At 42.9% G+C, this 24,032-nt stretch overlaps 3 protein-coding genes across 6 annotated transcripts in view; 1 reads left to right on the top strand and 2 right to left on the bottom strand.

Annotated features, from left to right (window-relative positions):
- Window positions 1-2,885: 2,885 nt before the first annotated feature.
- slc17a9b (solute carrier family 17 member 9b) lies at window positions 2,886-11,622 on the bottom strand. 3 transcript variants are annotated; one of them, XM_056589772.1, is made up of 14 exons: window positions 11,515-11,622; window positions 11,232-11,417; window positions 10,674-10,871; window positions 10,390-10,529; window positions 9,983-10,082; window positions 7,815-7,945; window positions 7,603-7,699; window positions 6,474-6,570; window positions 6,079-6,166; window positions 5,798-5,832; window positions 4,761-4,876; window positions 4,316-4,371; window positions 4,104-4,133; window positions 2,886-3,744 (listed from the first exon to the last, which is right to left on the bottom strand). In XM_056589772.1, the coding sequence occupies exons 2-14, from the start codon at window positions 11,363-11,365 to the stop codon at window positions 3,566-3,568; spliced, it is 1,401 nt and encodes a 466-aa protein (XP_056445747.1). In that variant the 5' UTR covers window positions 11,366-11,417; window positions 11,515-11,622; the 3' UTR covers window positions 2,886-3,565. The 3 variants fall into 3 exon arrangements, with proteins under 3 accessions (XP_056445747.1, XP_056445753.1, XP_056445739.1); XM_056589778.1 differs by having other exon boundaries at window positions 11,520-11,595; XM_056589764.1 differs by having other exon boundaries at window positions 11,232-11,568.
- A 589-nt stretch (window positions 11,623-12,211) lies between these two features.
- LOC130382178 (glucose-induced degradation protein 8-B homolog) lies at window positions 12,212-14,994 on the bottom strand. The gene is made up of 5 exons (XM_056589789.1): window positions 14,888-14,994; window positions 13,978-14,103; window positions 13,660-13,856; window positions 13,305-13,502; window positions 12,212-13,192 (listed from the first exon to the last, which is right to left on the bottom strand). The coding sequence occupies exons 2-5, from the start codon at window positions 14,093-14,095 to the stop codon at window positions 13,019-13,021; spliced, it is 687 nt and encodes a 228-aa protein (XP_056445764.1). The 5' UTR covers window positions 14,096-14,103; window positions 14,888-14,994; the 3' UTR covers window positions 12,212-13,018.
- Window positions 14,552-24,032, top strand: part of dnah12 (dynein, axonemal, heavy chain 12) — a 29,898-nt gene continuing 20,417 nt past the window's right edge. Inside the window, exons 1-23 of one of the 2 annotated variants that reach the window (XM_056589756.1) lie at window positions 14,552-15,559; window positions 15,657-15,842; window positions 16,289-16,376; window positions 16,493-16,519; window positions 16,626-16,815; window positions 16,943-17,012; window positions 17,116-17,274; window positions 17,406-17,601; window positions 19,367-19,555; window positions 19,644-19,797; window positions 19,887-19,978; window positions 20,069-20,247; window positions 20,340-20,475; window positions 20,593-20,718; window positions 20,838-20,972; window positions 21,091-21,284; window positions 21,473-21,716; window positions 21,796-21,981; window positions 22,355-22,555; window positions 22,661-22,855; window positions 22,966-23,087; window positions 23,194-23,329; window positions 23,476-23,622. In XM_056589756.1, coding sequence (XP_056445731.1) covers window positions 15,661-15,842; window positions 16,289-16,376; window positions 16,493-16,519; window positions 16,626-16,815; window positions 16,943-17,012; window positions 17,116-17,274; window positions 17,406-17,601; window positions 19,367-19,555; window positions 19,644-19,797; window positions 19,887-19,978; window positions 20,069-20,247; window positions 20,340-20,475; window positions 20,593-20,718; window positions 20,838-20,972; window positions 21,091-21,284; window positions 21,473-21,716; window positions 21,796-21,981; window positions 22,355-22,555; window positions 22,661-22,855; window positions 22,966-23,087; window positions 23,194-23,329; window positions 23,476-23,622 — 3,348 coding nt within the window. In that variant the 5' untranslated portion in view covers window positions 14,552-15,559; window positions 15,657-15,660. Of the gene's footprint in view, window positions 15,560-15,585; window positions 15,843-16,288; window positions 16,377-16,492; window positions 16,520-16,625; window positions 16,816-16,942; window positions 17,013-17,115; window positions 17,275-17,405; window positions 17,602-19,366; window positions 19,556-19,643; window positions 19,798-19,886; window positions 19,979-20,068; window positions 20,248-20,339; window positions 20,476-20,592; window positions 20,719-20,837; window positions 20,973-21,090; window positions 21,285-21,472; window positions 21,717-21,795; window positions 21,982-22,354; window positions 22,556-22,660; window positions 22,856-22,965; window positions 23,088-23,193; window positions 23,330-23,475; window positions 23,623-24,032 lie in introns of those variants that run through there. The other variant, XM_056589750.1, reaches the window with a different exon arrangement.

Below are 24,032 nucleotides of genomic sequence, written 5' to 3'. Positions count from 1 at the left end.
TGGGTTATGATTCCTACAGGAACCCTGCTGTGTTCAGAGTATGAACTTCATGTTTCATCTGCCTTCACACAGAGAGTGTCCGTGACTGCAGTCAACTTGTACAAATTACCACTGGCATTGAGCTGATTTAAGCACAGAAGGGGACGTAAAAACAGATGAGAATTTACATCCACTTTGAGGACCCTGAACCCCGATCAGAAGGACGAACGAGAGAGTGGCGCAGAATTATGAATTAATCACACCGACCATGGACCCAAATATGCTACATTTCCACCCCAAAAACATAGAACGGAGAATATTTTAAAATATATAAAAATAAGCGGGGAGTCACGAGGGACGAACCAACATCGGGTTATAACAGGCGCAACGCAATTAGCACATAAAACCTGCCAATGGCCCTAAATTCAGACTTATAAAGGCCTCCTGATCCATTACGACAAAGTGATTAATCCATCTCACAATAGACAGTCTTAAAATTGCCCTTTATATCATTAGTTATCCCCCTATATAGCAGCTCTTCCTTTAGCATTGCAGTAATTAGCATTCGTATCAGGGGCCCTGGGACCAGGGAGCTCACCGGCCCCTCCACCACACTGGCAGGACGTAGAATGAGGCGGCAACACACAGAAGAAATGTCATTAACTTGATGTTAATTACTAATTAATAGGGCCATTTCATTTACATGTATATCTGCCTCACTGATGGACCCTGCGTTACTCTGCTAGCCCCGACTCATCCAAAAGGTTGGGGGGGAGGGGTGAGGGGGGTGTGAGGGATGTGGGGGGGAGGGGGGGTCACCTCCCCTTCTCTTTGACTCCGTCCTTTCAGTGTATCATCTCTCTTAATTAAATAGTGGACCACTCATCATGATTATGTCTGTGTGGTTTTTATCGCATCATATCCTTATCAACGAACGATACTCGTAAAAGTGACATTTCGAAGAGGCCTGGCAGATTTTAGTTAAATTAAAAAAGAGGGAAGAGCAGCGGCAAAAAAAGAAAGAAAAAAACGATGTATATGTGGCAAAAAAAAAAAAAAAAACACTTCAAGCGACGACTTTTACAAGACTTGTGAGTTTCAAACACTTGTCTGACCCCTCCCTTTCTTTTCATCACCACGGCAGCTACAAGCCACCCGTTTCTATGGTAACCTGTGCCATTCAGTCCCAGGAGAGAGAGTGGGCTGGGTTGACTAGCGTCTGGCCATTCACACGTGGGCAGTGCCAGATAGCCAACATGGCACACAGCATCCTGCCATATGGTGCCTCCCCATAAGTCCTTCTCTGCCTGGACCGGGGATACGGGCCTGAAATGGGCTACTGGTGTGAAAGGGACAGACTTACTCCAGAATTCGCCCTCCCCCCCAACCCCACCCCATCCTTCCCCCCAACAGCTGATCCACAACAGCTGAAACGCAACAGCATGGGGACAAATCTTCAGAAAAGCTTTACCTGTTCAAACAAAGTGCTAATTTCATTATAACGTAAGGTTGGGTTTGATAAAAAATAAGAGTGTTATAGTAAGAGTAGTTAGAGTAGATCACAAGGAAAGAAAAACAATGTGCCTAAATTGTCCATATCCAACATTTGCGATTATTGGCCCTTTGCCGTGGTAAGTAATGCAGAATGATTTATACTGTACTGCCCCTTTGTGGCGCTGAAGGGAATGACATGCATCGACAACAATTAAAAGGTAAAGGCAGAGATGGAAGAGCTCAGCGCAGTTGATAAAATACATTTATTTATAAGTTGAACACAATATCATAATTAATATAGAACAAGCTCTATTATGACAGAGGTGAATGTTGCAACCTATCCTACGTAATTCTTGCAAACGGCGATGAATAGAGGACATTCTAAATATTGCATTGCTGTATTTAGAACCCCTTGTTTTTTTAGGGGAAAAAACAAAGGGTATTTGGTTTGAAAAGGTGTTAACTGACTAATGTAACAGCAAACCCAAGCAGGTGCACGTTATGTGCAATGATCACTAAAAGTAACTCTTAATGCTTCTATGGATAAACATTCAGGTAAATAGACTTTAGGTGTACATTAAGGGGACAGAAAACCATAATATTGATTAGATTAGAATAAAATTAGACTCTTACGTAGTAATATCAATAAACTAATAAACTTTGCCAACGTTTTGGGAGCAAAGTGACAAATGCACTTATGATCTTGCCAGTATTAAATAAGTAGTATTTTACCACTGATTATGTTACCACTAATGAAATATGGCTAATTAGCTTGCAAATTGGCAAGAAACAGTGGAAATCTGTTTAGTACTTTACAACGCATAAATTAATGAAGGGTCAACATAGACGTAAGGAAAAACAACATTCATAATTACAGAGGGAGGTTTATTAAAATATAGAATCATATTGCATTAAACTTTCATCCTTGACCGTTGAAGCAAACTAAGCCCAACAATAGATCATATTTCTAAATTGTCAAGACTTTTTAGCAGCGAAAACAGTAAGGCATACAGATACACACATATATATATATATATATATATATATATATATATATATATATATATATATATATATATATATCCAAAATGATTATAACATGAGGTATTCGTCTTTCATGCAAATCGAATGACAATAATATCCTTTGGTCTTAAATTGTATGCAAAAAAAATATGAATCTAGACATTGGGAAACGTTTTGAGTAAAAGCCCAGTAACAACAAAGAGAACCGCCCCACCACAGCCTCCCAGATCCAAAGTGAATGACAAGATGATGAGCTTGTAACCATGGCAATGGGCACAACAGAGGGGCAAGTTGTACAGGACGTTTTAATGGCTGCCGGGTAATTAGTCACTCGGTAATGAGATGTCACTCCGACTGGTTTTTTTGAGGAGAGGAGGATGGTCGGGGGGGGGGGGGGGGGGGGGGCTTGTCACTTACTGATACAAAGTCCACAGGTGGGAGAGCCTTGCCGCACACACACGCAAAAAATACCCAGATGGGGTTCACTACCCTCAGGGTATAGGAAAAACCCTCTTGGTCTGTGACATCTGTCAGAGTCCTCACGAGACATGTCCATCACCATCACGTTGTCATGGAGACCAACCTTGTTCAGACAAACACCAAAAAACAGAGGTGTGACGGAGGGGTGTGGTGGTGGGGTTGGTGGTGGTGGTGGTGGGATAAATAAATGCAATGAAATTACAACAGTAACATATGCCCAAATGTTAACAAAGGTCCAACAAAAAGGCTTTCTTTCAGTAAACTTAAATCTGTGTCCTTTGTAGCCCAACTGCGCTTCCCACATTCCTGTGTCCATTGTTTCAAAAAGACTAAGTATCTAGTCTTGAACCATCACACATGTGACTAGACAGTAACATCTGGATGTGTTTTCAGCCGAAATGATTCAAACACGCAACGTAACACCCCAGGATTCTCTCGCCATTAGAATTTCAGCAATACAACATACCTCCGGTTACACGGATAACACATTACAATCCGACCAGTTTCTGAGTCCAGGTCCAATGGCACCCTGTCCCTCATCTCCTTCCTCAGGTTCCTGTTGAAGGTTCCCCCCGTGGTCTCTGGGGGATCAGATGTGGATGTGGTTGTAGCGCTGCTTGGCCGAGTCGATGTCCACGCGTCGCGCCTCGGCGAAGGCCAGGAAGGTGAAGAGGCCGAAGAGGTTGACCACCGTGATGAGGAAGAACACAGACGCCCAGGAGCCCGTCGACTCGATCAGGTACCCAGAGAGGTACACCATCAGGACCCCTGTTGAGACACACACACACACACACACACACACACACACACACACACACACACACACACACACACACACACACACACACACACACACACACACACACACACACACACACACACACACACACACACGACATCTGGCTGTCATTTTCATTTTTTTTCTATTATTCATTTGACACAAATTCCAAAAGGATTCCGTAATCATTTATGCATGGCACATAGACAGCAACTTGACAGACAGGAAATACACAGGCCAAAGTTTAACTTCAGACAACTCAAGCCATATATTACGCTCGATAGTTAATGAAAGGCCAAACAAAAAGGGTCAACTCTGCGAACAACGATTCGATTCCAGTCTGCCTCACCTGAGAAAGCTCCACACGTATTCATTACACCTGGAGAACAGAAAGGACACATTTTCACTTCAAAAGCATATCAAATTGAACAAAGACCTTTTCAGAATTTGTAAAAATGAAACATCATAAATTATGTCAAGTGTATAATGCATTATGTAGTGACTCATTTTCAATCTTCCAAAAAACAACAACATTATTCCATAATTTTGTTTTCACCATACCAAACAAGGATCCAGCACAGGAAGGGGCCAGATCCTGGACATTCACAGACACCCCGCTGAGAGAGAAGGAAAGATCACGTCACATGTTGTCTCATCACAGCAGATCAAACAAGGGAACAATGTGAAAAAAATTAGAATAGATTATACATCATAAAAACACTCCCTGTTCTCAAACAACACTAGCCACCACAATGTAGACGAGAGCACGATTGCGTGCGATAACGTGGGATTTTTGCATTGACGTATCCAGATATATTCATACTGAGCATTAAGAAGATGTTATCTGGATTATATGATCTGACTGGAAGAGAACGCAGGCTTATGAAGTGCCTATATTCACACACACACACACGCACGCACACAGGATGGCTGCATTCAAGGAAGAAACGACAAATACACTAAGCAAATCTGTGTCCGTGGGTGTGTGTAGGTGTTGTAGAGTTACCTGTGGCTAAAGGTTGTGAGGCCCATGGTGATTGACACAAAAGCAACCGCCCAGGGAAAGGTGGATGTTCCACAAAGCAGAATGGTAAACACACTGGTAACGCCCATGGAAAAAAACTAAAACACACACACATACACAGACAGAGACAGAGACACAGGTGAATCAAAGATCCATCCATCTTGTATAAGTAGTGCGGTAGGCCATACTCCAGCTTACTCATGGATCTAACTCTAGATCAGGGATGGGCAACTTTCATGATAAAGAGAGCCACATTTTTCATCATAACCATCGGAGGGCCACATGACTGCACACTTCAACTAAAGGTGAGCTGAGAGAAGCTACACAATTTTGAATTTGGTAGATATGATTTCCTGTATTCTGGTGCATTTTGGGGATGGCCACTACCTAAAAAATCATACAGAATCATAACCTATGTACGGTATGTTAATTGAACCAACATACATGAATTTCATGTTTTCCATGCTCAAACAGCCACATGAATGGTCAGTATTTTTATCAGTGCAAAGGGCTCACATACATCATCATTCAATGAAGTCAAAAAACTGAAAAACAGTGGCCCAACATTAAGTGCAACAACTCAATGAACTCAAACCCAACAAGCAGTTGTAGTAGTTGTAGTGGCGACTTAAGTGGATATCTTTAATGACTGATATCGCTTCTAAGCAAACTAGACGCATGGGTTTGCCTTCGAATTCTATGAATTCTTCTCATCTTTCTTGACCGAGTTTTCTGTAACTCGATCAATTATTATTTTTTTATTATTTTTTTTTAAAATTTTTTTATTATGTGCGGGCCTGACTGAGTGAGGATGCGGGCCGCCAGTTGCCCATCCCTGCTCTAGATGGTCCAGTGAAAACCTTGACATAAGTAGGAGACATTGATATATTTTGTTGCTGATCAAAAGAAAGAGGGTTTTAACCAGCCCTATTTGCTAACAACTGTACTGTTAATACACAAATTATTCTGGGACCCCACTGATGGGCGATATCATTTGAGGAATACAGAGGTCATCTCACCTGCATTAACTTCCTCACAGAGGCTGTATCGAAACCTGTTAGGATTAGTAAAACAGACAATGTATTGTCATTATATATGCATGTTAGCATGTGCACATGCTTAAAGGGACTATCGCTATAACCTGCACTATGTATGTCTTCCCATAAGCATCTTCTAGTGGTTTGTGTTGTAGCTATATGGCTGGATGATTATTCTTGAGAAACTTTACCCTTCAGATAGTGTAAATAGCTGCAGTGGAAAAGTGACATATTGCAGGTCTACCATTGCGCCACTATTTTACCTTTACAGATGAGGTGGTCAGAGAGACATCCGCTGAGGAGAGAAGAGGGAATGGCCACCAACCATGGAATGACATTGAACACCCATCCCTGATGGAAAAACACAAACACGTCATATGGGATTTTTTATTCCAATCCAAGTAAATACAATAAATGATATACATGTTATATGACATTATATTGTTGCATTATGTACACGTCTATATTGTATGTTCTCACACAATTTTCCCTGTGTAATATGTTTCATGTTAGCTGCATAGTATGTAAAGTATAAATAATTTAAACATTGGACATTTGAGAAACAAGTATAGGATATATGTAAATTGGATTTTTAGTGAGTGGGAGTCGAGATTGTAATTTATTTATAGGGGTGGCTTGTGGAGGGGGAAACCATTACCTTTGCATCAGGGAACGTGTCCTTAAAGAAAGTCGGAAGCCACGACAACAGAGTGAAGAAGGTGCTCGCTGTGCAGAGGTGAGCAACAATCACCGCACTAATGAGGTGGGCAGAGACAAAGAGTTTATTAAGAAAGGAACACTTATAGGGCGCCTATTTTACCACCAGGGGGGACTGGGATTAGCTATTATGGCCTTGTCCACACGGAGACGAATTTTTGGTGAAACCGCATAAGTCTTGTGCGTTTCGGCCGACCGTCCAGACGGAGCCGGCGAATCCGGTGCCTGAAACCGGACATTTCTGAAACCACGTCCGAGGGTGATTTCAAATCTATCCGGTCCTATGCGGTTCCGTGTTGAGATTCATGTGGACGCCTTAAACACAAACTTTGACGTGATTAGCCCCGCACCAGCTGGGCGATGTCAGAGTTGTGTCCGTTTTTTTTATTTTTTTTTTATTTGTATCATTTTTGTAGCTTTAAATACAGCCCCTTGATAAATGTAATTACTAACTGCAAATTAAAACGTGTTTCTGCTCAATTTAAAAGGTTGAATCTCCTCGTGACTGAATGCAGGCTGTATGCACGCAGGCTTGATGCGCTCCACTTTTTTCTGTGGAGAACTAGCCCCTTGAATATTTACTACAGCGTTTTCGCCCGTTTCGGCTGTGTGGACGGAGCCTAAAAGGCATTTCCAAATCTGCCTGCCCTGTGACATCACAAGTGGGAGTATCCACCCAGATTTATTATGGATAGATCTGTCTACCAGCCTACCCAGTGGAATGTACCAACTGGTAGGCCTATCTATCCATCAAACATCTAGGTGAACTTCCACTTAGGATGTCACTATGTCACAGTGCACGAAAAAATGGTTTGTAATGGCTAATCCCGCTCACACCTGGTTGTAAATAAGGGCCCTTTAACTAGAGTGATTCGATCTTGAATTTAATGTGTTGTGAAAGGGTGTTCAGAAACACTTGCATATGGGCTGAAATGTACGTCATAACACACACACACACACACACACACACACACACACACACACACACACACACACACACACACACACACACACACACACACACACACACACACACACACACACACACTATAGTTTAATATTTAACAAACCACACAGCCGGTTGTTTGAAGAGGCGCAGCCAGTGTCTCTTGGTCAGTTTGGACTGAGATCCACCACTTCCAAGGGACTCCAGTGTGATAATCGGACCTGAAAACAAACAAACAACAATGGAGACGAATTAACACAGAAATACTCCACAAAACAGCCCATGCCAACAATGGCAGTGAAGTAAAAGTGATTGCAAGAAATGCAATATAGTCACCTTCCCCTTTAAGTAGACACTTCCACATGCAGTATGCCCATAGGACAGAGAGGAGGCCTGTCAGGTAGAACACACTCTCCCAGCCATACACGTCCAGCATCAGAGAGCCCGCCCCTCCAATGATCAACGTGCTGGAGAAGAGAAGAATAAATTGATAATCGTATTAAAGTATATATGGAAAGATATTTTCTCAAACTACAACTGCGTTCTCAGCTTTATCACCTGGGCCTAATTCCCACACCTACTGGTCTGCTGCATTCTCAATTCAACCCCCCTCCCCACAACCAATGTTCTATGTTTTATCAATTATTACATTATTAGACTACATCTATAGAAACTGCAGAATATCTCAATAGAATCCCAAGATTGCATTATTAATTACTATACAATGACAAAAAACCTTTACTTTCTAACATTATCCAATGCTGACAAGCTTCCCGTACTGAATCATTCATCTGGAGGTGTACTTGCAATGTGCACGCCCTTTAAAGGCCTACGTGCAGGTTACCCGGAAGTTTTGATTATGGGTACATAAAGCACTCAAAACATGTGTATCATTTATAAAATGTCTCCAAAATCGTGTTAAAGTCCAGTTTTGGTCGTTCTGGGCAGTAACGGGTGTTTTCTAACGCCTTTCGGCGATGACGTCACGTTGGGGAGAGGAGGTGGAAGCAGGTAGCCTCAGCCAAAAAATAAAAAAAAATAATAATAACCCTTACAAATAACAAGTATGATGGCCCACAGAAGTATCATTTCGAACCTGTCAGACGTGAGAGGGCGAATGAGGAATTGCCGAGAACTGATGGCGGTCAAAGCCAATTTAATGCATGGTCAGAGGAGAATGAGTGGAGAGTTGCTATCATTTAGCAACGCAGTAACGAGCTCGGAGCTAGTCAATGAACAGCAGTGCATACAATAACGACCCTTTTATTTATTTTTACCGTCAGTGAATGACACCGAGTGAAAGTCAACGTTTTCTTTATATCTTGTGACAGCGATTATGTTGCAAGTACCGGTAAACTTAGTCAGAAGATCTAGAAATAGAAGGCATAATGCTAGCTATGGGCTAACTTAGCCTATCGGACAGCAATCAGCGCACTTGCAAATGAGTGCCTGCAAGTAAAGGTTAACCGATCGTGGTGAGACATTATTTAACCATCAATCTACCGCAAATACGACCAGACAGATGTGCATTGAACACATAGGGCCTACACAAAGCACACCGTCCAACCCGGCGGATGCTTACAGACAGCCCACAACAAGCCAAACATCACCACGGCGGGTCACTGTGCTCTCTCTCACTCTCGCACGCCCGTACTACACAATCACTCCAACTTATCCAACTCCAAGGCTAGGCTGCTTCACCAAGACCACAACTAACCACAAGGCCTTCATAACCATGCAGTTGCACGCACACATCTTATGCAAAACAATCCGTTTTATCGTCAACATTCAGTAACTGCAAAGATTTAAAGACAAGCCTCGATCTTACCATAAGTTAGAATGGATCTAAAGTATGTGATTGATACAGTCTGGTTCGGCTTTCGCTTGCTATCCGTTTTTAGTATGACTTCTCAACATTACGTCTTTAGGCGCACATGGCTAATTTGCATACGCGAACAGGATTTGCGGGCTCTGTCACACTAAATCTGTGTCACAGGTTGGGGTGACACTTGTCACGCAAATTTGGCAGCCGGTACAAATTTAGTGTGACACCGGCTTTGGTCCGTGTCTCCCCAACGTGACGTCAGATAAATGCATTCTGGGGGAAATGAGAATAATAATAATAATAATACATTTAATTTAGAGGCGCCTTTCAAGACACCCAAGGTCACCTTACAGAGCATATAGTCATCATTCAAAACTATGTAAAACAGACTAGGAATAAAAGGAAAACAGAGGTTAAACATGAAGAATAATAATAATTAATAACACTCAAAGACGCCTAAAGTGAAGGGGGGACCTCACTAACCACCACCAATATGTAGCACAATAGCAAACTGCTAAAACAGTACCTACTTTTTCGTATTACATTCCGTTTGTGATACATAATAACATTAAATACAATAAATAACAGTTTACATTTTAAATACCAACAAGCAAATTGCCCAAATTCGTTGGAAAATAAACCCTGCAACACAGCCTTTAAACAAGGAGCAACCACTCACCCCAAGTAGGAGCCACTGCCCACGGTGCTCATCAGAAAACCTCGCTCACTTTCCACTACCTTCTGAGAGCACAAGCTTGCCAGAGAAGGATAATGTACCCCTGGATATGCATTGGAAATAACCATACAATGCGTTAAGAAACTGTATCATTTAGGAAAGAGTTATTTATGTGAATGAAAAGGTCAATGACTAAAATACAGCCTTGATGGTTTCTGCCATAACCCCCAAAACAAATAAACAAACATGCAGGAATCCTTAGCCTAAGGCCTTTCTTTTGTTGTTGCTTTAGGTTTAGTTTTGTGTGTTTTTTTGTTCCAGGGATAAAAAAAACTGTCTGTAAGTATAGGTCAGTTATGACCGTGTTTCTGTCATGTCTAGAGTGGAGAAGACGAGACAAGCCGTGGCACCTTGAAGCAGTCCCATGAGGAAACGAGCCAGGGTCATGGAGAAGATGGGCTGAGAACAGAAGTGGGCCAGCACCGGTGTGAAGGCGGTCATAGCCCCCCAGGCTGCGGCAGACAGGAGTAGGACCTTCTCCCCTCCAACCCTGTGTGAAGAAGCACAGCAGGAAGGTCTGCTCATCTGTGTGCCATTCCTGACTTTTTGCATATAGCATTCCCTCGTGTGTACATTGGGAAACTGAATCAACAAATACTCAACCTTCATCCCATTTGCCTAAATGGTGACTTACCTGTCGCTAACATATCCCCCGAGGACTTGTGTAAAGCAGTAGCCCCAGAAGAAACTGCCCAGCACCATGCCTGACTCCCTCTTGGTCCAGTTGAACTGTTGTGCCATGCTGACGGAGCAGATGGGCATTGCCACACGGGCACAGTACAGCAGGCACGTCCCAAACAGCAGGACAACGGTCCATGTCCGCGCCAGGGGTCTACAGAGGATGTCAGAGGTCGATTTACATTTTAACTACCAATTGATTTGTAATTGATGGTTAGTTTTTTTTCAAACCGAGGTTGATTTTTAATTTATAACCACTTGCTATAAAGTTGAAATGCCTCATATGAGTCAAAAGAGGAAATGAGTCAAAGTAACACACCACGTCACCGTTTTTACAACACTACGTTTTTTTTAATGTTACAATAAAGTCTAGGAACGCCAAAACCCCTACTATTCACATCTGGATAATCCAAGTAAGAACATTGTAGTACAAAGTAAACGATAACAGCCATGTGAATAGAAGCTTCGCTGGGCTGAAACATTCAAGTTATTTCCTAAATATGTCGAAAGCTACCTTGACCAATGGGCATTCTGTTCGGGCCACTTCTTCTGACTTCCAGAGACCCCGCTCTTGTCATGTGGATGGGTTTCCTTATTGCAGACCAGTTGTGGACAAGAGTTCTTTCCGTGTTTTTGAATAATTGCCATTCAACGCGACGTATCACCAGTCCCCTTTGGATCTTTTTCTTTCGATCGTTCTCTTTTGGAAATAAAGAAAAAGTACACGTAAACAAACTCGTTCAGCGTGCGATCAGACACATATTTGCTTTTCAAAGCTTTTCTCATCCATGCCTTACGTTACATTGATGCAAATCAGGAAGTCACGGGCTGAACACCGAGTCACAGAGGAGAGTCTGTTTTTCGAAGAGTAATCCACGTGTCAGATTTCTACTCAAGCCGCAGTTCTTCTAGCCGTCGATAGGGTTCAGGACTGGGGCAGACGTGTTTCTCCCCCCAATGTCGCCTCGGAAACAAGCCTTTAAAGAGTATTTTCTGCTCCGCTCGGTCCATCGTTAAGAACATCAGAAAGCCGCTTCAAGCCTAGGCGCCTCTTCATCATGACGCTGCAATACAGACCGCCGGGACTGTGTGGAGTTACTCGGTTGGACGCTATCTGTTCACACAGGGAGCGTGCATCGTTATTGTGGTTCACTAAATACCTCCCGAGACTTCCTCTCCCCTCGTCCTTGGTGGATGACAATGACATTCATGATGCGAGTGTCCCATGCTGAGATGATGCTGCTGCTGTTTTTGTCCACTGTAGGAAAAGAGATGCTGCGCAGTACCTACTAGGAAGTTTAAGATGGTCTCTGTGCCCCGGGAAGGGAGAATGATCCGATGTCCTTATGCAACACCCTGCATTCACCTGACCGTAGCTATATCATGTGGGCTTTGGGCTCCGTAAATATCAATGGAAAAAATAATAACGATTAATAATATCGGCTACATATTCAAATATTATTCACGTCACATGGCCCCAGACCAGTTGAAAAAAAACGTTTATTGTAAAATAATACCAGCAAAGCACATCAAAGTTTTAAAGGGCTACTTACTCTATAAATGTAAAGATTCTTCGGATAAACCTTGCCCATGCCAGAGCCTGCACTTTGTTTTGTAACTCTTATTTAACATGAAGTCATGTTCGGCCGGGCATTGTAAGGGCTGATGCATCCGAGGTAGTTTGCCTTTGCCCATGCCTTTTAACTGGTTAGTAGTACCATACGTTAGATGGTATAGTGTTTCAAGGGATGGCACAGTATATTTAATTTACACTGTCGAATCACTTTATCCTACTACACCACACTGGAACATATCTTGGATTGAATGCTATTTACAAGCAAAAACATTTGTCTTTCAAAGAAATGTGTTAATTTGAGCCAGTGAACAATCAGCCAAATCCAATAAAATCTCATTCATATTGTATCGGGTTGCATTCAGAACCAAATGCCTAATTTAGGCTTATTTTTACTTCATGCTATGCAATATCCCTTGCAAATTCACAAAAAAAAAATTTGTATCTGAAAGAAGAAACCAAAGGACCCTACTTAACTTTATCATATACATATGAACAAACATTTGTAGTCAAAGGTTTTTTTTTTTTATATGTAGACAATGTTTAAAGTATTTAAAATACAGACAATCCAGTTTGCACATTGCATGTTATTAAAATATTGCAAAAGCAACCTTTACAAAAAGAAAAAAAGTCTGTACTGCATGAGTCACTTTGTTGTGGTATAAATAGAATAATGAAATGTGTCCATTTTGTACCAACGATATAGCTGGTGGTTTCCCTTCAAGTCCTCATTTTGGATCCTCGATGGTTCCCTTGCTGAGGTCTGTCATTTTGGGGTACTTCACTTTCTTCTGATCAAGTTCATTCTGTGCCCAAAGCAGTAGTTTTAGGAGTTTAGCCAGCTTAGGTGTTGATTCTCTGTTCTCATAGTCAAGGACTGACTGATTTACTTCACTCCATACCTAGGAAGGAAATTACAGTTGAACATTTGGACACAAAATATCAACATCTGACTGTTGAATGACTCATCCCAAACAAGCGGCACTGGGGCTGTAACAGGAGCTTTTGTTTCACCTTCTGTCTCTGCATCATGTTCAGCAAATCTCCAAAGGGGGAGTCCTCGGGGTTGTCAAACGCCAGCAGGGCTAGCGTTCTCTCCATCTCGGTCAGGCACTCTCGACTCTCCTCGCCCTGCTCTGCCAGCTGAGACTGGGCGAATTCAAGGGCAGCCTCCGTCTCCCTCGAACGAATCAACTCGATCAAGTGCTGTTGCTGCAGATGCAGAATAAATGATAACGACAAAATATAAAACCACGTTAGATGAAATTGAGATACATAAACTGAAGACAATCCACATTTCCCAGCTGGCATTCTGGTCTATTAAGACAAGCCAACATGTTTTACAACAAGAAATAAAATATACATTTACCTGTAGGTGAAAGTAAAGGTAACGGTTGGTATCAAGCAGTTCTGGATGCAAGCTGTTGATGAGTGCAATAGCTTCCTGAATCTGTCCCTTCAAGAGCATCTCTCTTATTTTAATTCTTTCATCTAGTGAATCAAGGTCTACGCTAGGTTCTATTCCAGACTCCATACGAAATTTTTCGGCCGCCTCCTTGAAGCCCTCTATTGAAGTAAAACCAAAGTGAGATAGTTGTTACTTGACATGAAGAACACATTAATAAACAGCATTTAGAATCTGACTTTCAAATACATTTTTGGAAATAAATGCATCTTTCCACTGTACCTGTGACCAGATAGTTCATGATGAGTCTGTTCATGTCGGCTCTCTGAATGTGGACATTGTTGAGTTTTTCCATCCATTCTTCCCTCGATATGTCTTCTGGTTTTTCAGTATAACTCATGATTTAACCTTTGGATAGGGAGGTTGTTGGTGTGCTGGTTAGAACATGAAATTCAACAAGCACTAACAATGACTTCACAAGTTTGACTCACAAGAAGACAATTGGAATGGAAAACGGGTTTCAATAATAACGGCCAAAACGGCCCCTTTTTTTCTGTAGCAATAACGTATTCAACATATTGATTCTCATGTTTCAAGGAACAACTCAATAACGCTTGCCAGAGACAGGTTAGGTTACGTTTATTACAATTGCATGTGCATGAATTTGATGCAACTGAATTATTTACGTCAAATTCAAGTTTAAGACCAACGTATCTCTGTGTGTATGGTGTATTTGTGTTTGTACACAACTCTGAGGAACGCCCCCAAACGCACCATAATAAAGAGCTCCTCAAGAGCCTTGGTTATGTACGCATTTTTTAATTGATTTGAAATGGTTGACTTTAAGCATCGGAAACGAGTGGTGGTAGCATAACTCATGTCGTTGACCACATAGCTTTGCTTCGGAAATGCTTGGACAAATCAAAAATGAAATCTCTCACACCGGACATTGGGTACATCATCAGAAACACACCGGAAATTCGACGCCAAAAATAGGGCCTTGGATGAAAACACAACATTGAAGCCTAAGCATCGTCCACACACCAGTCCTAACTAAGAACATGCTACTCGTTGTCTAGCCATCTGTTTAACTCTACGTGATAGAACGATACGTTATTAAATAATGCTTCGCTAATATTGTTCCAACGGGTTGAAAACATTCTTAACACTATTGTTATTTTAAATCCATTACCTGGATTATGCCACTACTCCACAGCAGTAGCTAGCTCCTAGCAGGGTAATCGCGCGGAGACCTCGCGTTATGTTCGAAGGACAAAGATGAGATTTCGTTTCGCCCTCGTCGATTGGATACAAATACAATGACGTTGAACCCAGGTCCTGGTGACGTTGCAATATGTTAGACCAATCAACGAGTAAAGAAAACAAACGCAAGGTGTCATTCCCATGGATGCATTATAATAGTTACTATGAGTATTCTAAAGGCCACTAGTGATTCAACCATGTCAGAACTTTTGTAGGCTTACACTTTATTGCAAATTCACCCTTGTTGTATTTTTGTGTTATATACCCAGGAGATATATTACGTGACAATATCTCAAATGTCTTTACAAAAATATCGCCAAATCATCAAGGCTTTTTAATGATAGCTTAAGAAATGCCTTGAGGGCAATAACTGCAATATTGGCCTATTAATTTTCATTGAAATAAGAACAAGAGCAACATGTTTCCCATCCGCGCCAGCTTTATTGTTCGTTTCCATGACAACAACATTGTTTACGTTCTCTCCTCGACGTTACGATATAGCTGTAACTCTGACAAAGATGTGCCCTAAAGTAGCGGTGAGTTAACATCAGAAAGAAAGGACTACGCTGACCCATGCAGTACAGCTGAGCTAGTTAATAAAGTAAGTTACTTTAGTATCACACGAAAGAGCTTCTCCGAATTATCCCTTCTTTTAATGATCGAAGATTATGTTTTGCTGCATATCATATGTTCTTTAGGGAGATGAACCCGCCAATAGAAAACATGAGAAAGTGTCCAGTGCTTCCGCCAATACAAGACCCACAGAAGTTGGGTTTTACTGGGCCACCACAGTCACCAGCAGAAGAAGCAAAGATGGCAGTAAGAAAAAAGATATTAAGACACAGGAGGAGTAAGGTTCAACAACAGCAACTTCATGAAATAATGTAAGCATGTCATTTTACAGTACACCTAGCAACCATGCATAACCCACCCAGGAAAGCAAATGCCCAGAACACCTTAGCAGCTGTGAAGAACCCAACATTTGTATCATAATGTTCAATGAAAGACAATCATACAGGGATTGGACACATGACGTGGATGCCTTGTGAGGCTCGCAGGTCAACAGTGATGTCTGATGGACACTGTTCTTTGTGGGTTCACACACACATACACACACAATCAAACACACAAACACACACACACACACACACACACACACAGAGACGCGCACACACACACACACACACACACACACACACACACACACACACACAAACACACACACACACACACACACACACACACACACACCACAATTTCTTCTGAAATTATACTTTTTAAATTTGTTGGTTGGTGGTTGGGTCTAATTGTAATCTCTGTTCTAATGCAGGGTTTCTAGGGCCGTTGAAGCCTACCGAAAAAGCACAGAAAGGCGTTCAGAGCCCGCTCAGCCCCCAGAGCCTGAATTTCCCGCCAGTGTGAGTAATCAGTTGCCCAATAAATATTCCCTACCCCCTTAATGTTTGCTGCAAGAAGTTAATGTCCCCTGAACGGTTTTCAAATATATTAACATTTGACCCTATTTAAATTACAGATGAACAGTGAGAGTCGGAAGCAGCGGGTAATAATTGTGAACGTTCACTCTTGTACATTTTATTTATAATATCGACACAGGGGGCCTATTCATGTCCAATTCTGCTCTCCCATTTTCACTCCTCTACCTGTAGAATAATTTCCTATTCCTGAGAAAGTGTGTGGAGAGCAGAGAGGTGGTGCCCATACAGCAGGAGTGTCTGGACTCCATGCTGTCTCGCATCGCCTGTCCCCTCCAGCAGGGCCCGGGACAAGAGAGGCTGGTACAGGAGCTCTTAGAGGAGGTCAGGGAGGACTTCCTCAAAGCAATGGTCAAGCACACAGGTTGATTCTGTTTTATTTTGTTGAATGTTACATTTTCTATTTGAACTCAAAGTAGCCTTTACAGATTAGATTGCAAAGTTGACAGATGCTAACCATCCCCTCCATGTGATGCACGCCTTCATTCTAGTGAACTCCTTCCTTCGGCAGCCAGAGCCGGACGGAGTGGTGTCAAATGAAAAGAGTGACTTCTCCCCAAAGTGAGCGCCTCAGTGAATCCACCTATCCACAGCACCACTGTCCCCTATGCATTAATGTTATGACAATATGCTGCGGTTGTAACACGTTTGATTTTTGGTTTAGGTTACTCCATTTGTCCACGCCTTGGCACGAGAGCTTCATTAGGAGTCGGGAAATGATGAAAGAGAATCTACACGTTCTTCATCCTGTGATGCGGAGCGTGTTGGATATTGGCTACTTAACGTTTTCTCCACTGCTCCTGGCCGACCTTTCACGCTGCAAGTGAGAGTTATTTCCTGAATGACTGCGGTATTCAAATCTATCCACGAGTACAACAGTACATTTTAGGCGGTTTGGGTTACTTTCACTAATGTACTGTCCGCGGTGCGCTGTCGCTGTTGTCGTTGTCCCAGGGCGTCGGGGCCGGTCGACTGTGAAAGCCTCAGGAACCAAGTGATGGTGGAGTGTGACAGGACAGAGGAGCGCATCATGAAAACCTGGTTCCCAAAAGTCGTCCATCTAGTGAACAGCAAGGAGATGATGCAGAGCGTTAGAGCCAAGAAGCTGCAGCACTTCTCAAACAGCTTGTGCACCCTCATCTCCAATCAGGTGAGAGCTTCCCCGATCAAGAACAGGGACATAGAAGTAACACAAATAGGGCTAGTCTTTTCATACCTCTGCTAAATGTATGCATCTTTATTCCAGAACATGATGGTTATTTTTATGGATGTTTGTTGATATACTAATTATATTCATGTAGTCCAATATACCTCTGAAGAACAAGTCCTGCCTCCGAGGCTCCTGTTCTCTCGGTTAAATGTCTATGGGAAATAACATGCCGTTTTTAAATGATTGTACATAACAAACTCTGCATTGATTACAAAATATATAACAAAATCTGTTTTTGGATTGTTGGTGCAGTTTCAGTAGCATTGAAGGTCCCATGGCAAAATTTCACTTTATGAGGTTTTCTAACCTTAATATGAGTTCCCCTAGCCAGACTATGGTCCCCCAGTAGCTAGAAATGGCGTTAGGTGTAAAACAAGCACTAGCTATCCTGCTCTGTCTTTGAAAAAACAAAGCTCAGACGCACTGATTTGGAATTTTTCCCTGTATGTCATCATACAGGGAAATGTTACCTCCCCTTTCTCTGCTTAGCCCAATGAGCCACGACCGTGCGAGCGCCACGTGTGTGTGTGTGTGTGTCAATACACACACTGTAACGCAAGTGTTGTACACTTCTTTGCTATTTGGATAACCGTTCTGCTGTTGGTGCTACGGCGCACAACCCGTCAGGTTCTCTGGGTTATCTCAGCCATGGTCGAGAAGGAATTTGGGGAAAGGATCTATGGCTTTGACTCCCTGAAGTACATGAACCGCGTCATGGAGGAGAAAGGGATTGTTGCCCGCGATTGTCTCCTGCTGGAGCCCCACTGCCCACCGCCCACTGCCCGCTGCCCGCTACAACCGCGGGCAACAATCCCTTTCTCCTCCATGTCATGCTTCAGATTGATGTGGACGTAGAAGAACCAGAGACGTCAGAGAACCTGACGCAGTCGTTTGAGATTCATAATATCGTCTGGAGGCGCACACAGCGTTTGGTCGTGATAATATATATTATATGATATAAATATCTATGTATAATATGATATTATTTAGATATAGAGCTCCAGGACTCCCACCGGAGCACCCAGAGTGTTCTAGAATATTTGCAGAACACGGCCAAAGGCTCTGTGCGCCTCGCCATTGCGATACATCCACTGTAAACAGAGTGCATGATACCGTGGCCGCAAGCTTCTCAGGGCCGCACGCTCACCCTCCTCCTTGACCCACCTCTCTCCTCCTCATTTGCATTAAAGCTACAGACACCGAAACGGCGCGTATTGGGAAAGCTCAATGTGCGACTGGCTCGTAGTGGCTGTAATTCTACACCGCGGCTGAATTTCGGGAACCTCTTCAAATACTGTGTTAGGGGCCCACTAATATCTATATCAGTGGTTCTCAAACTATGATGCGCTATCGAGTGGTACGCAGAGGAATTAGAAAAAACTGAAAACGTTAGATTAAAAACAATAGGCTACTATCAAAATACTAGTACGAAATGGAAGTACATTTACCATGAGATCATGTTCTCACTTGCTGTGTGTGTATGTGTTTCCGTGTCTCTGTTCTAGTGCTAGCACTTTGTACAGCTGACAACAGCTAACAATAAATAATATCATTTTTAAGAATAAATGTGCCTCCTGCATGAGATGTGCGTAGCTGAATAGGGCCGCAGGCCTATTGCATGCAATATGAATATACTCTTAGCAGTTGTTTATCTGCACATTATCTTATCTTATACAAACACATATTTTTCCTTCTTGATTCACAGTTGAAATCCTTACTGGAGAGAAGTGTTGAAGCGTTTGTCAACTTGTTTGATCTGAGTAATACCAACAAGCTGCCACTATTCCATATGGACTTGACCTTTGATGACGAGAAGATCGATTTGTATCCCAGCTTTCAAGATCTGGAAGATGCTGTCCTGGAAATTCTCAATGCCATCACAAATACTATGCAGGTCAGATGATCGAAGCAGATCTAAAGACAACTGTGTTGTTGTTTTTGTCTTACACCTATTGACGTTGTCCTGCAATATCTATTCACAGAAAGTACAGACGATCCATTTAGGGCAACAAAATGCCAACAACCCATTTGTTGATGCAAAACTGTCCGATCACGTTCTCACCTGGGGTCATGCTACTGTGAAGAATGCTGTGTGCTTGCACTTAGAGGAGCCCAACAAACACTTCCAGAACTACGGTGACTTATTTTTCAATGTGTTAATTCTTCTTCTTTGTGGGAAGTATGGTTTCTATATGTGTAACTTACTTTTAACCTCACGCCCGCAGTTACCAACTATGACTGGCTGGTGAACGGAGCGGCACAGACCAAAGTGGAGAGTTACTTGGAAGAGGAGCACACCTTCAATGAGTACACCGAGGTGAAGTCACAATTGGTCGCTCAACATTTGCGGTCTCTGCAAGGACCAATCCTCTCTGTGTGTACGCCTGACTTGGTGCGTTTCTTTCAGCTTGTCGAGGAGTTTCTTGCACTCTCGAGGGAGATAAGCAGCCTGCCAGAAAAGGCCCACTTCACCATGATTCATCTGGACTGTGTGGATCTGAAGCAGGGGCTCGCCAAGAAAGCTAAATCCTTTGCTGAAGTCATTGTGGCGAGGCTGGTCACAGACCACCGTGAGCAAAACCTTAAGTAAGTAAACCCTTGCTGTGTTATCTAATGGACCAACGACAACAAAAGTTGCTCCTTTCCATCGCGTGTTGTCCTACATTGACTTCTCAAAGGATCTGCCAGGAGTTTGAGACCATCAGAGAGAAAGCGCTCAGCGTCCCGGCGAATACAGAAGACATGACAGAGATGATCACTTACGTCACTGACATCAAGGCGAATGGCGTCGCGCTGTTACAGGAAAAAATAAAGGTAAGCTCAAGACATCACATCGATCCCCATTGAAACACACTAATCATTCAGTCAGCATGTTTTTGGTGTATTTTCTTCATTGATAACATGTTGTTGTCTGACGTTGGCTTTGGGCAGGAAGCCTACAATAGGCTGGGTTATCTCCTGGACGTGCACGTGTTTGACCAGGAATACATGGAGTTGAACTCAACCGTCTTCCTGTGGCCACAGAACATCCTTCCTGTCTTTGAACTCAATGATGAGGTCTCATCTCAAATCTACGTCTGGCACACAGACTCAATTTATTTTGCTGAACTTGATCTATTTTGGTGACGGTGACGTCGATGGTGATTGTGGGCGCCTCCTTCTAACCCCACATCCAGGTGGTAGAGAAGGCTAAGGGCAAGGGCAAGGAGGAGCTGCTGCTCAAGAGAGAGAAGCTGATGGTGGAGCTTGAGAAGGTGGGACGCAGGATGGAGGCGTTTGCAGAATGCTCCGAGTTGGACATGGCCCAGCAGGTATACTAATGATTTTAACAGCTCTTCAAATCATTAAAGAGGTTGTATTTATTGATATTTTATTAATTGCAGCACCGCATGTGCAACGATATCGAGCCTTTTGTTTGTATTTTGACAGTACTTGTCTGACGTGAGGATGATCCAGAAAATACTCAACTCTGCGGAGGAAGCCATTGAGTTTATCAATAAAGAGGAAGCCCTCTACAAATGGGAAGTGACCAGTTACCCTGAACTTGAAGCTATCAAGGAGAACGTTGAACCATACCAGGCGCTGTTTGGACTAGTGCAGAAGTGGCAGCGCTCTGAGAAGAGGTATTTTTCCAGTTCCTATTGTATTCAAATTATTCTACTACTTCTATCTATGTTTGTTTTTAACACACGTTGCAGGATTTTGGGATTGGTCAATGTATTTTTTTTTTCATTATTAATTATCAATTTTAATTATTGATGCTTTAAGTTGAAGTTTCACTCAGCGGTCCATGATGCGCCATTGTGTCTAGGTGGATGGATGGCTCCTTCCTGGAGCTCAACGGAGAGGGCATGGAAATGGAGGTGGACGAGCTGTTCAGGGAGAGCTACAAGATGCACAAGTCCTTCCATCAGAAACAGAAGAAGGCTAATCAAGAGCAGGACAAAAGGGCCGACAGTGGCAAGCGAAAGCGGAAGCAGGAGGATAAGGGCAAGCAGGAGAATCCCATTCTCCTCATGTGCTCTCGGGTATTGGATCAAATAAAGGAGTTCAAGGTAACTCATGTCCCTGTATGCTTCATGGTCATGTTTGTTCATAGCAAATATTCATAGTTTGTGTGGGTCTTTTCAACAGGCGCATATCCCTATCGTGACCATGCTGTGTAACCCCGGGGTCAGAGAACGCCACTGGCAACAGATGTCCGAGATCGTGGAGTATGACCTCACTCCAGACTCTGGCACCACACTGCGCAAAGTTCTCAAGCAAAACCTGGCTCCTTTCCTGGAACAGTTTGAGACCATCAGCGCTTCTGCTAGCAAAGTAAGAGAACCAGAATCTGACTTTATTTACGTATCAAACCACTTTCTGTAAACAAAATAGTAATATTGCAGTAATTTACAACTAGATTACTTTTTTGTTTCAATAAAAGTATGATGGAGAACAAAAATGTTGCCATATAATTATGATTATTAAATAATTATTATCACAAATAATAATATATCCAGTTGACTGCTGTAAGGTAACCTACTGTGTGTGCGCGTATGTGTGTGTGTGTGTGTGTGTGTGTGTGTGTGTGTGTGTGTGTGTGTGTGTGTGTGTGTGTGTGTGTGTGTGTGTGTGGGGGTGGGTGGGTGGGTGGGTGGGTGGGTGTGTGGGTGGGTGGGTGTGCGTGTGTGTGTGTGTGTCTATTCAGGAGTTTTCCCTGGAGAAGGCCATGCAAGCCATGGTGGAGATCTGGGATTCGATCTCCTTCCACCACTACCCCTACAGGGAGAGCGGCGTGTCCATCCTCACGGCCGTGGATGAGATTCAGACCATTATGGACGACCAGATCATCAAGACTCAGACCATGAGGGGCTCGCCCTTCATCAAGCCCTTTGAGGACGAGATTAAGGTCCGCAGGAAGTCTATGTTCCCAAAAACCAGTGGATGATCGATGAAGATCTCCTTGTTTGATTCAGTTTGATATGGCTCATGTTGATGATGACGTGTCCTCCAGCTGTGGGAGGAGCGCCTGGTCCGAATCCAAGATACCATCGACGAGTGGCTGAAGGTGCAGGCCCAGTGGCTCTACCTGGAGCCCATCTTCTCCTCTGAAGACATCATGCAGCAGATGCCCGAGGAAGGGAGGCTCTTCCAGGTTGTGGACAAAAACTGGAGGGAGATCATGAGGCACTGCGTCAAGGACCCAAAGGTAGGTGGCTGGGGATATCTGGTCACAAAAGGGCTGCTCTTGGTAAGATAGCAGTATTTCTCTGGAGTCCGAATAACTTGATGTGTGAATGTAGATGATTTTTCTTGTAGATTCTGCCAGCTACCTCTCTGCCCGGGTTGCTCGAGCGGCTCCTTGATTCCAACGGCCTTTTGGATACCATCATGAAGGGACTCAACGCCTACTTGGAGATGAAGCGCCTTTTCTTTCCACGGTAGTTGCTTCATCCTTTTTGTTCAGGGTTCTTCCTGTTTGTTCTTCTTCTTTGCACAAATTGACTTTGAGAAACACCTCACTACTTCTGTGTTCATTCTTCCTAGTTTCTTCTTCCTGTCCAACGATGAAATGCTGGAGATTCTCTCAGAGACCAAGGACCCGCTGCGCGTCCAACCCCATTTGAAGAAGTGCTTCGAAGGCATCTCCAAACTGGACTTCCTTCCAAATCTGGATATCCAAGCAAGTCATGTTCACACACTCACTGACTCACTCAGACACACAGAGAAACACAGAAACACAAACACACAGAGACTAAAATGCATACACACACACTTACTCCCACTAACTCCCACTCAGGTTCTGAAGTGTTCCTCATGTCCCCTCAGGCCATGTACAGTAGTGAAGGTGAACGTATTGAGCTCATCAAGCTCATCTCCACCTCGGAGGCCAGGGGAGCTGTGGAGAAGTGGCTGCTGCAGGTGGAGGATATGATGCTGCGCAGCGTCAGAGACGTGGTGGCCCGCTCCAGGGTGGTAAGAGCATCATCCACAATGCAGTTATAATATGGAGCCACCTTCAACGAGATGCTCCTGAGAAACAGCTAGGGGGCGTTGTTTCATTAAACAGTTACTCTCCTACTGACCAATCAATACTTAATTGATGCGTCTTATTTACGTATTTACTTACCATTATACCAGTATATAACATTGATCATATTGATAATATGCATATTGATATGAATATAGTTTAATGCATATAAAGTAATAAGAAAACATTTAAATAAAGTAGATTAGAGAATTAATTCATGTACAGTATTTCACACTTATTTTAACTTATTTTAACTAAGTTAAAGTAATGTGAGATGTTAAAAATGTGTGTTTGTGAGTGTGCATGTGTGTGTGTTTGTGTCTGTACGTGAATGTGTGTGTGTGTGTGTGTGTGT

The sequence above is a fragment of the Gadus chalcogrammus genome, chromosome 1 (genome assembly GCF_026213295.1).
Source record: "Gadus chalcogrammus isolate NIFS_2021 chromosome 1, NIFS_Gcha_1.0, whole genome shotgun sequence".
Classification (NCBI taxonomy): Eukaryota; Metazoa; Chordata; class Actinopteri; order Gadiformes; family Gadidae; genus Gadus; species Gadus chalcogrammus.
The sequence above is the reverse complement of the archived record's forward strand: the minus strand, read 5'-3'. Positions and strand labels throughout refer to the sequence as shown.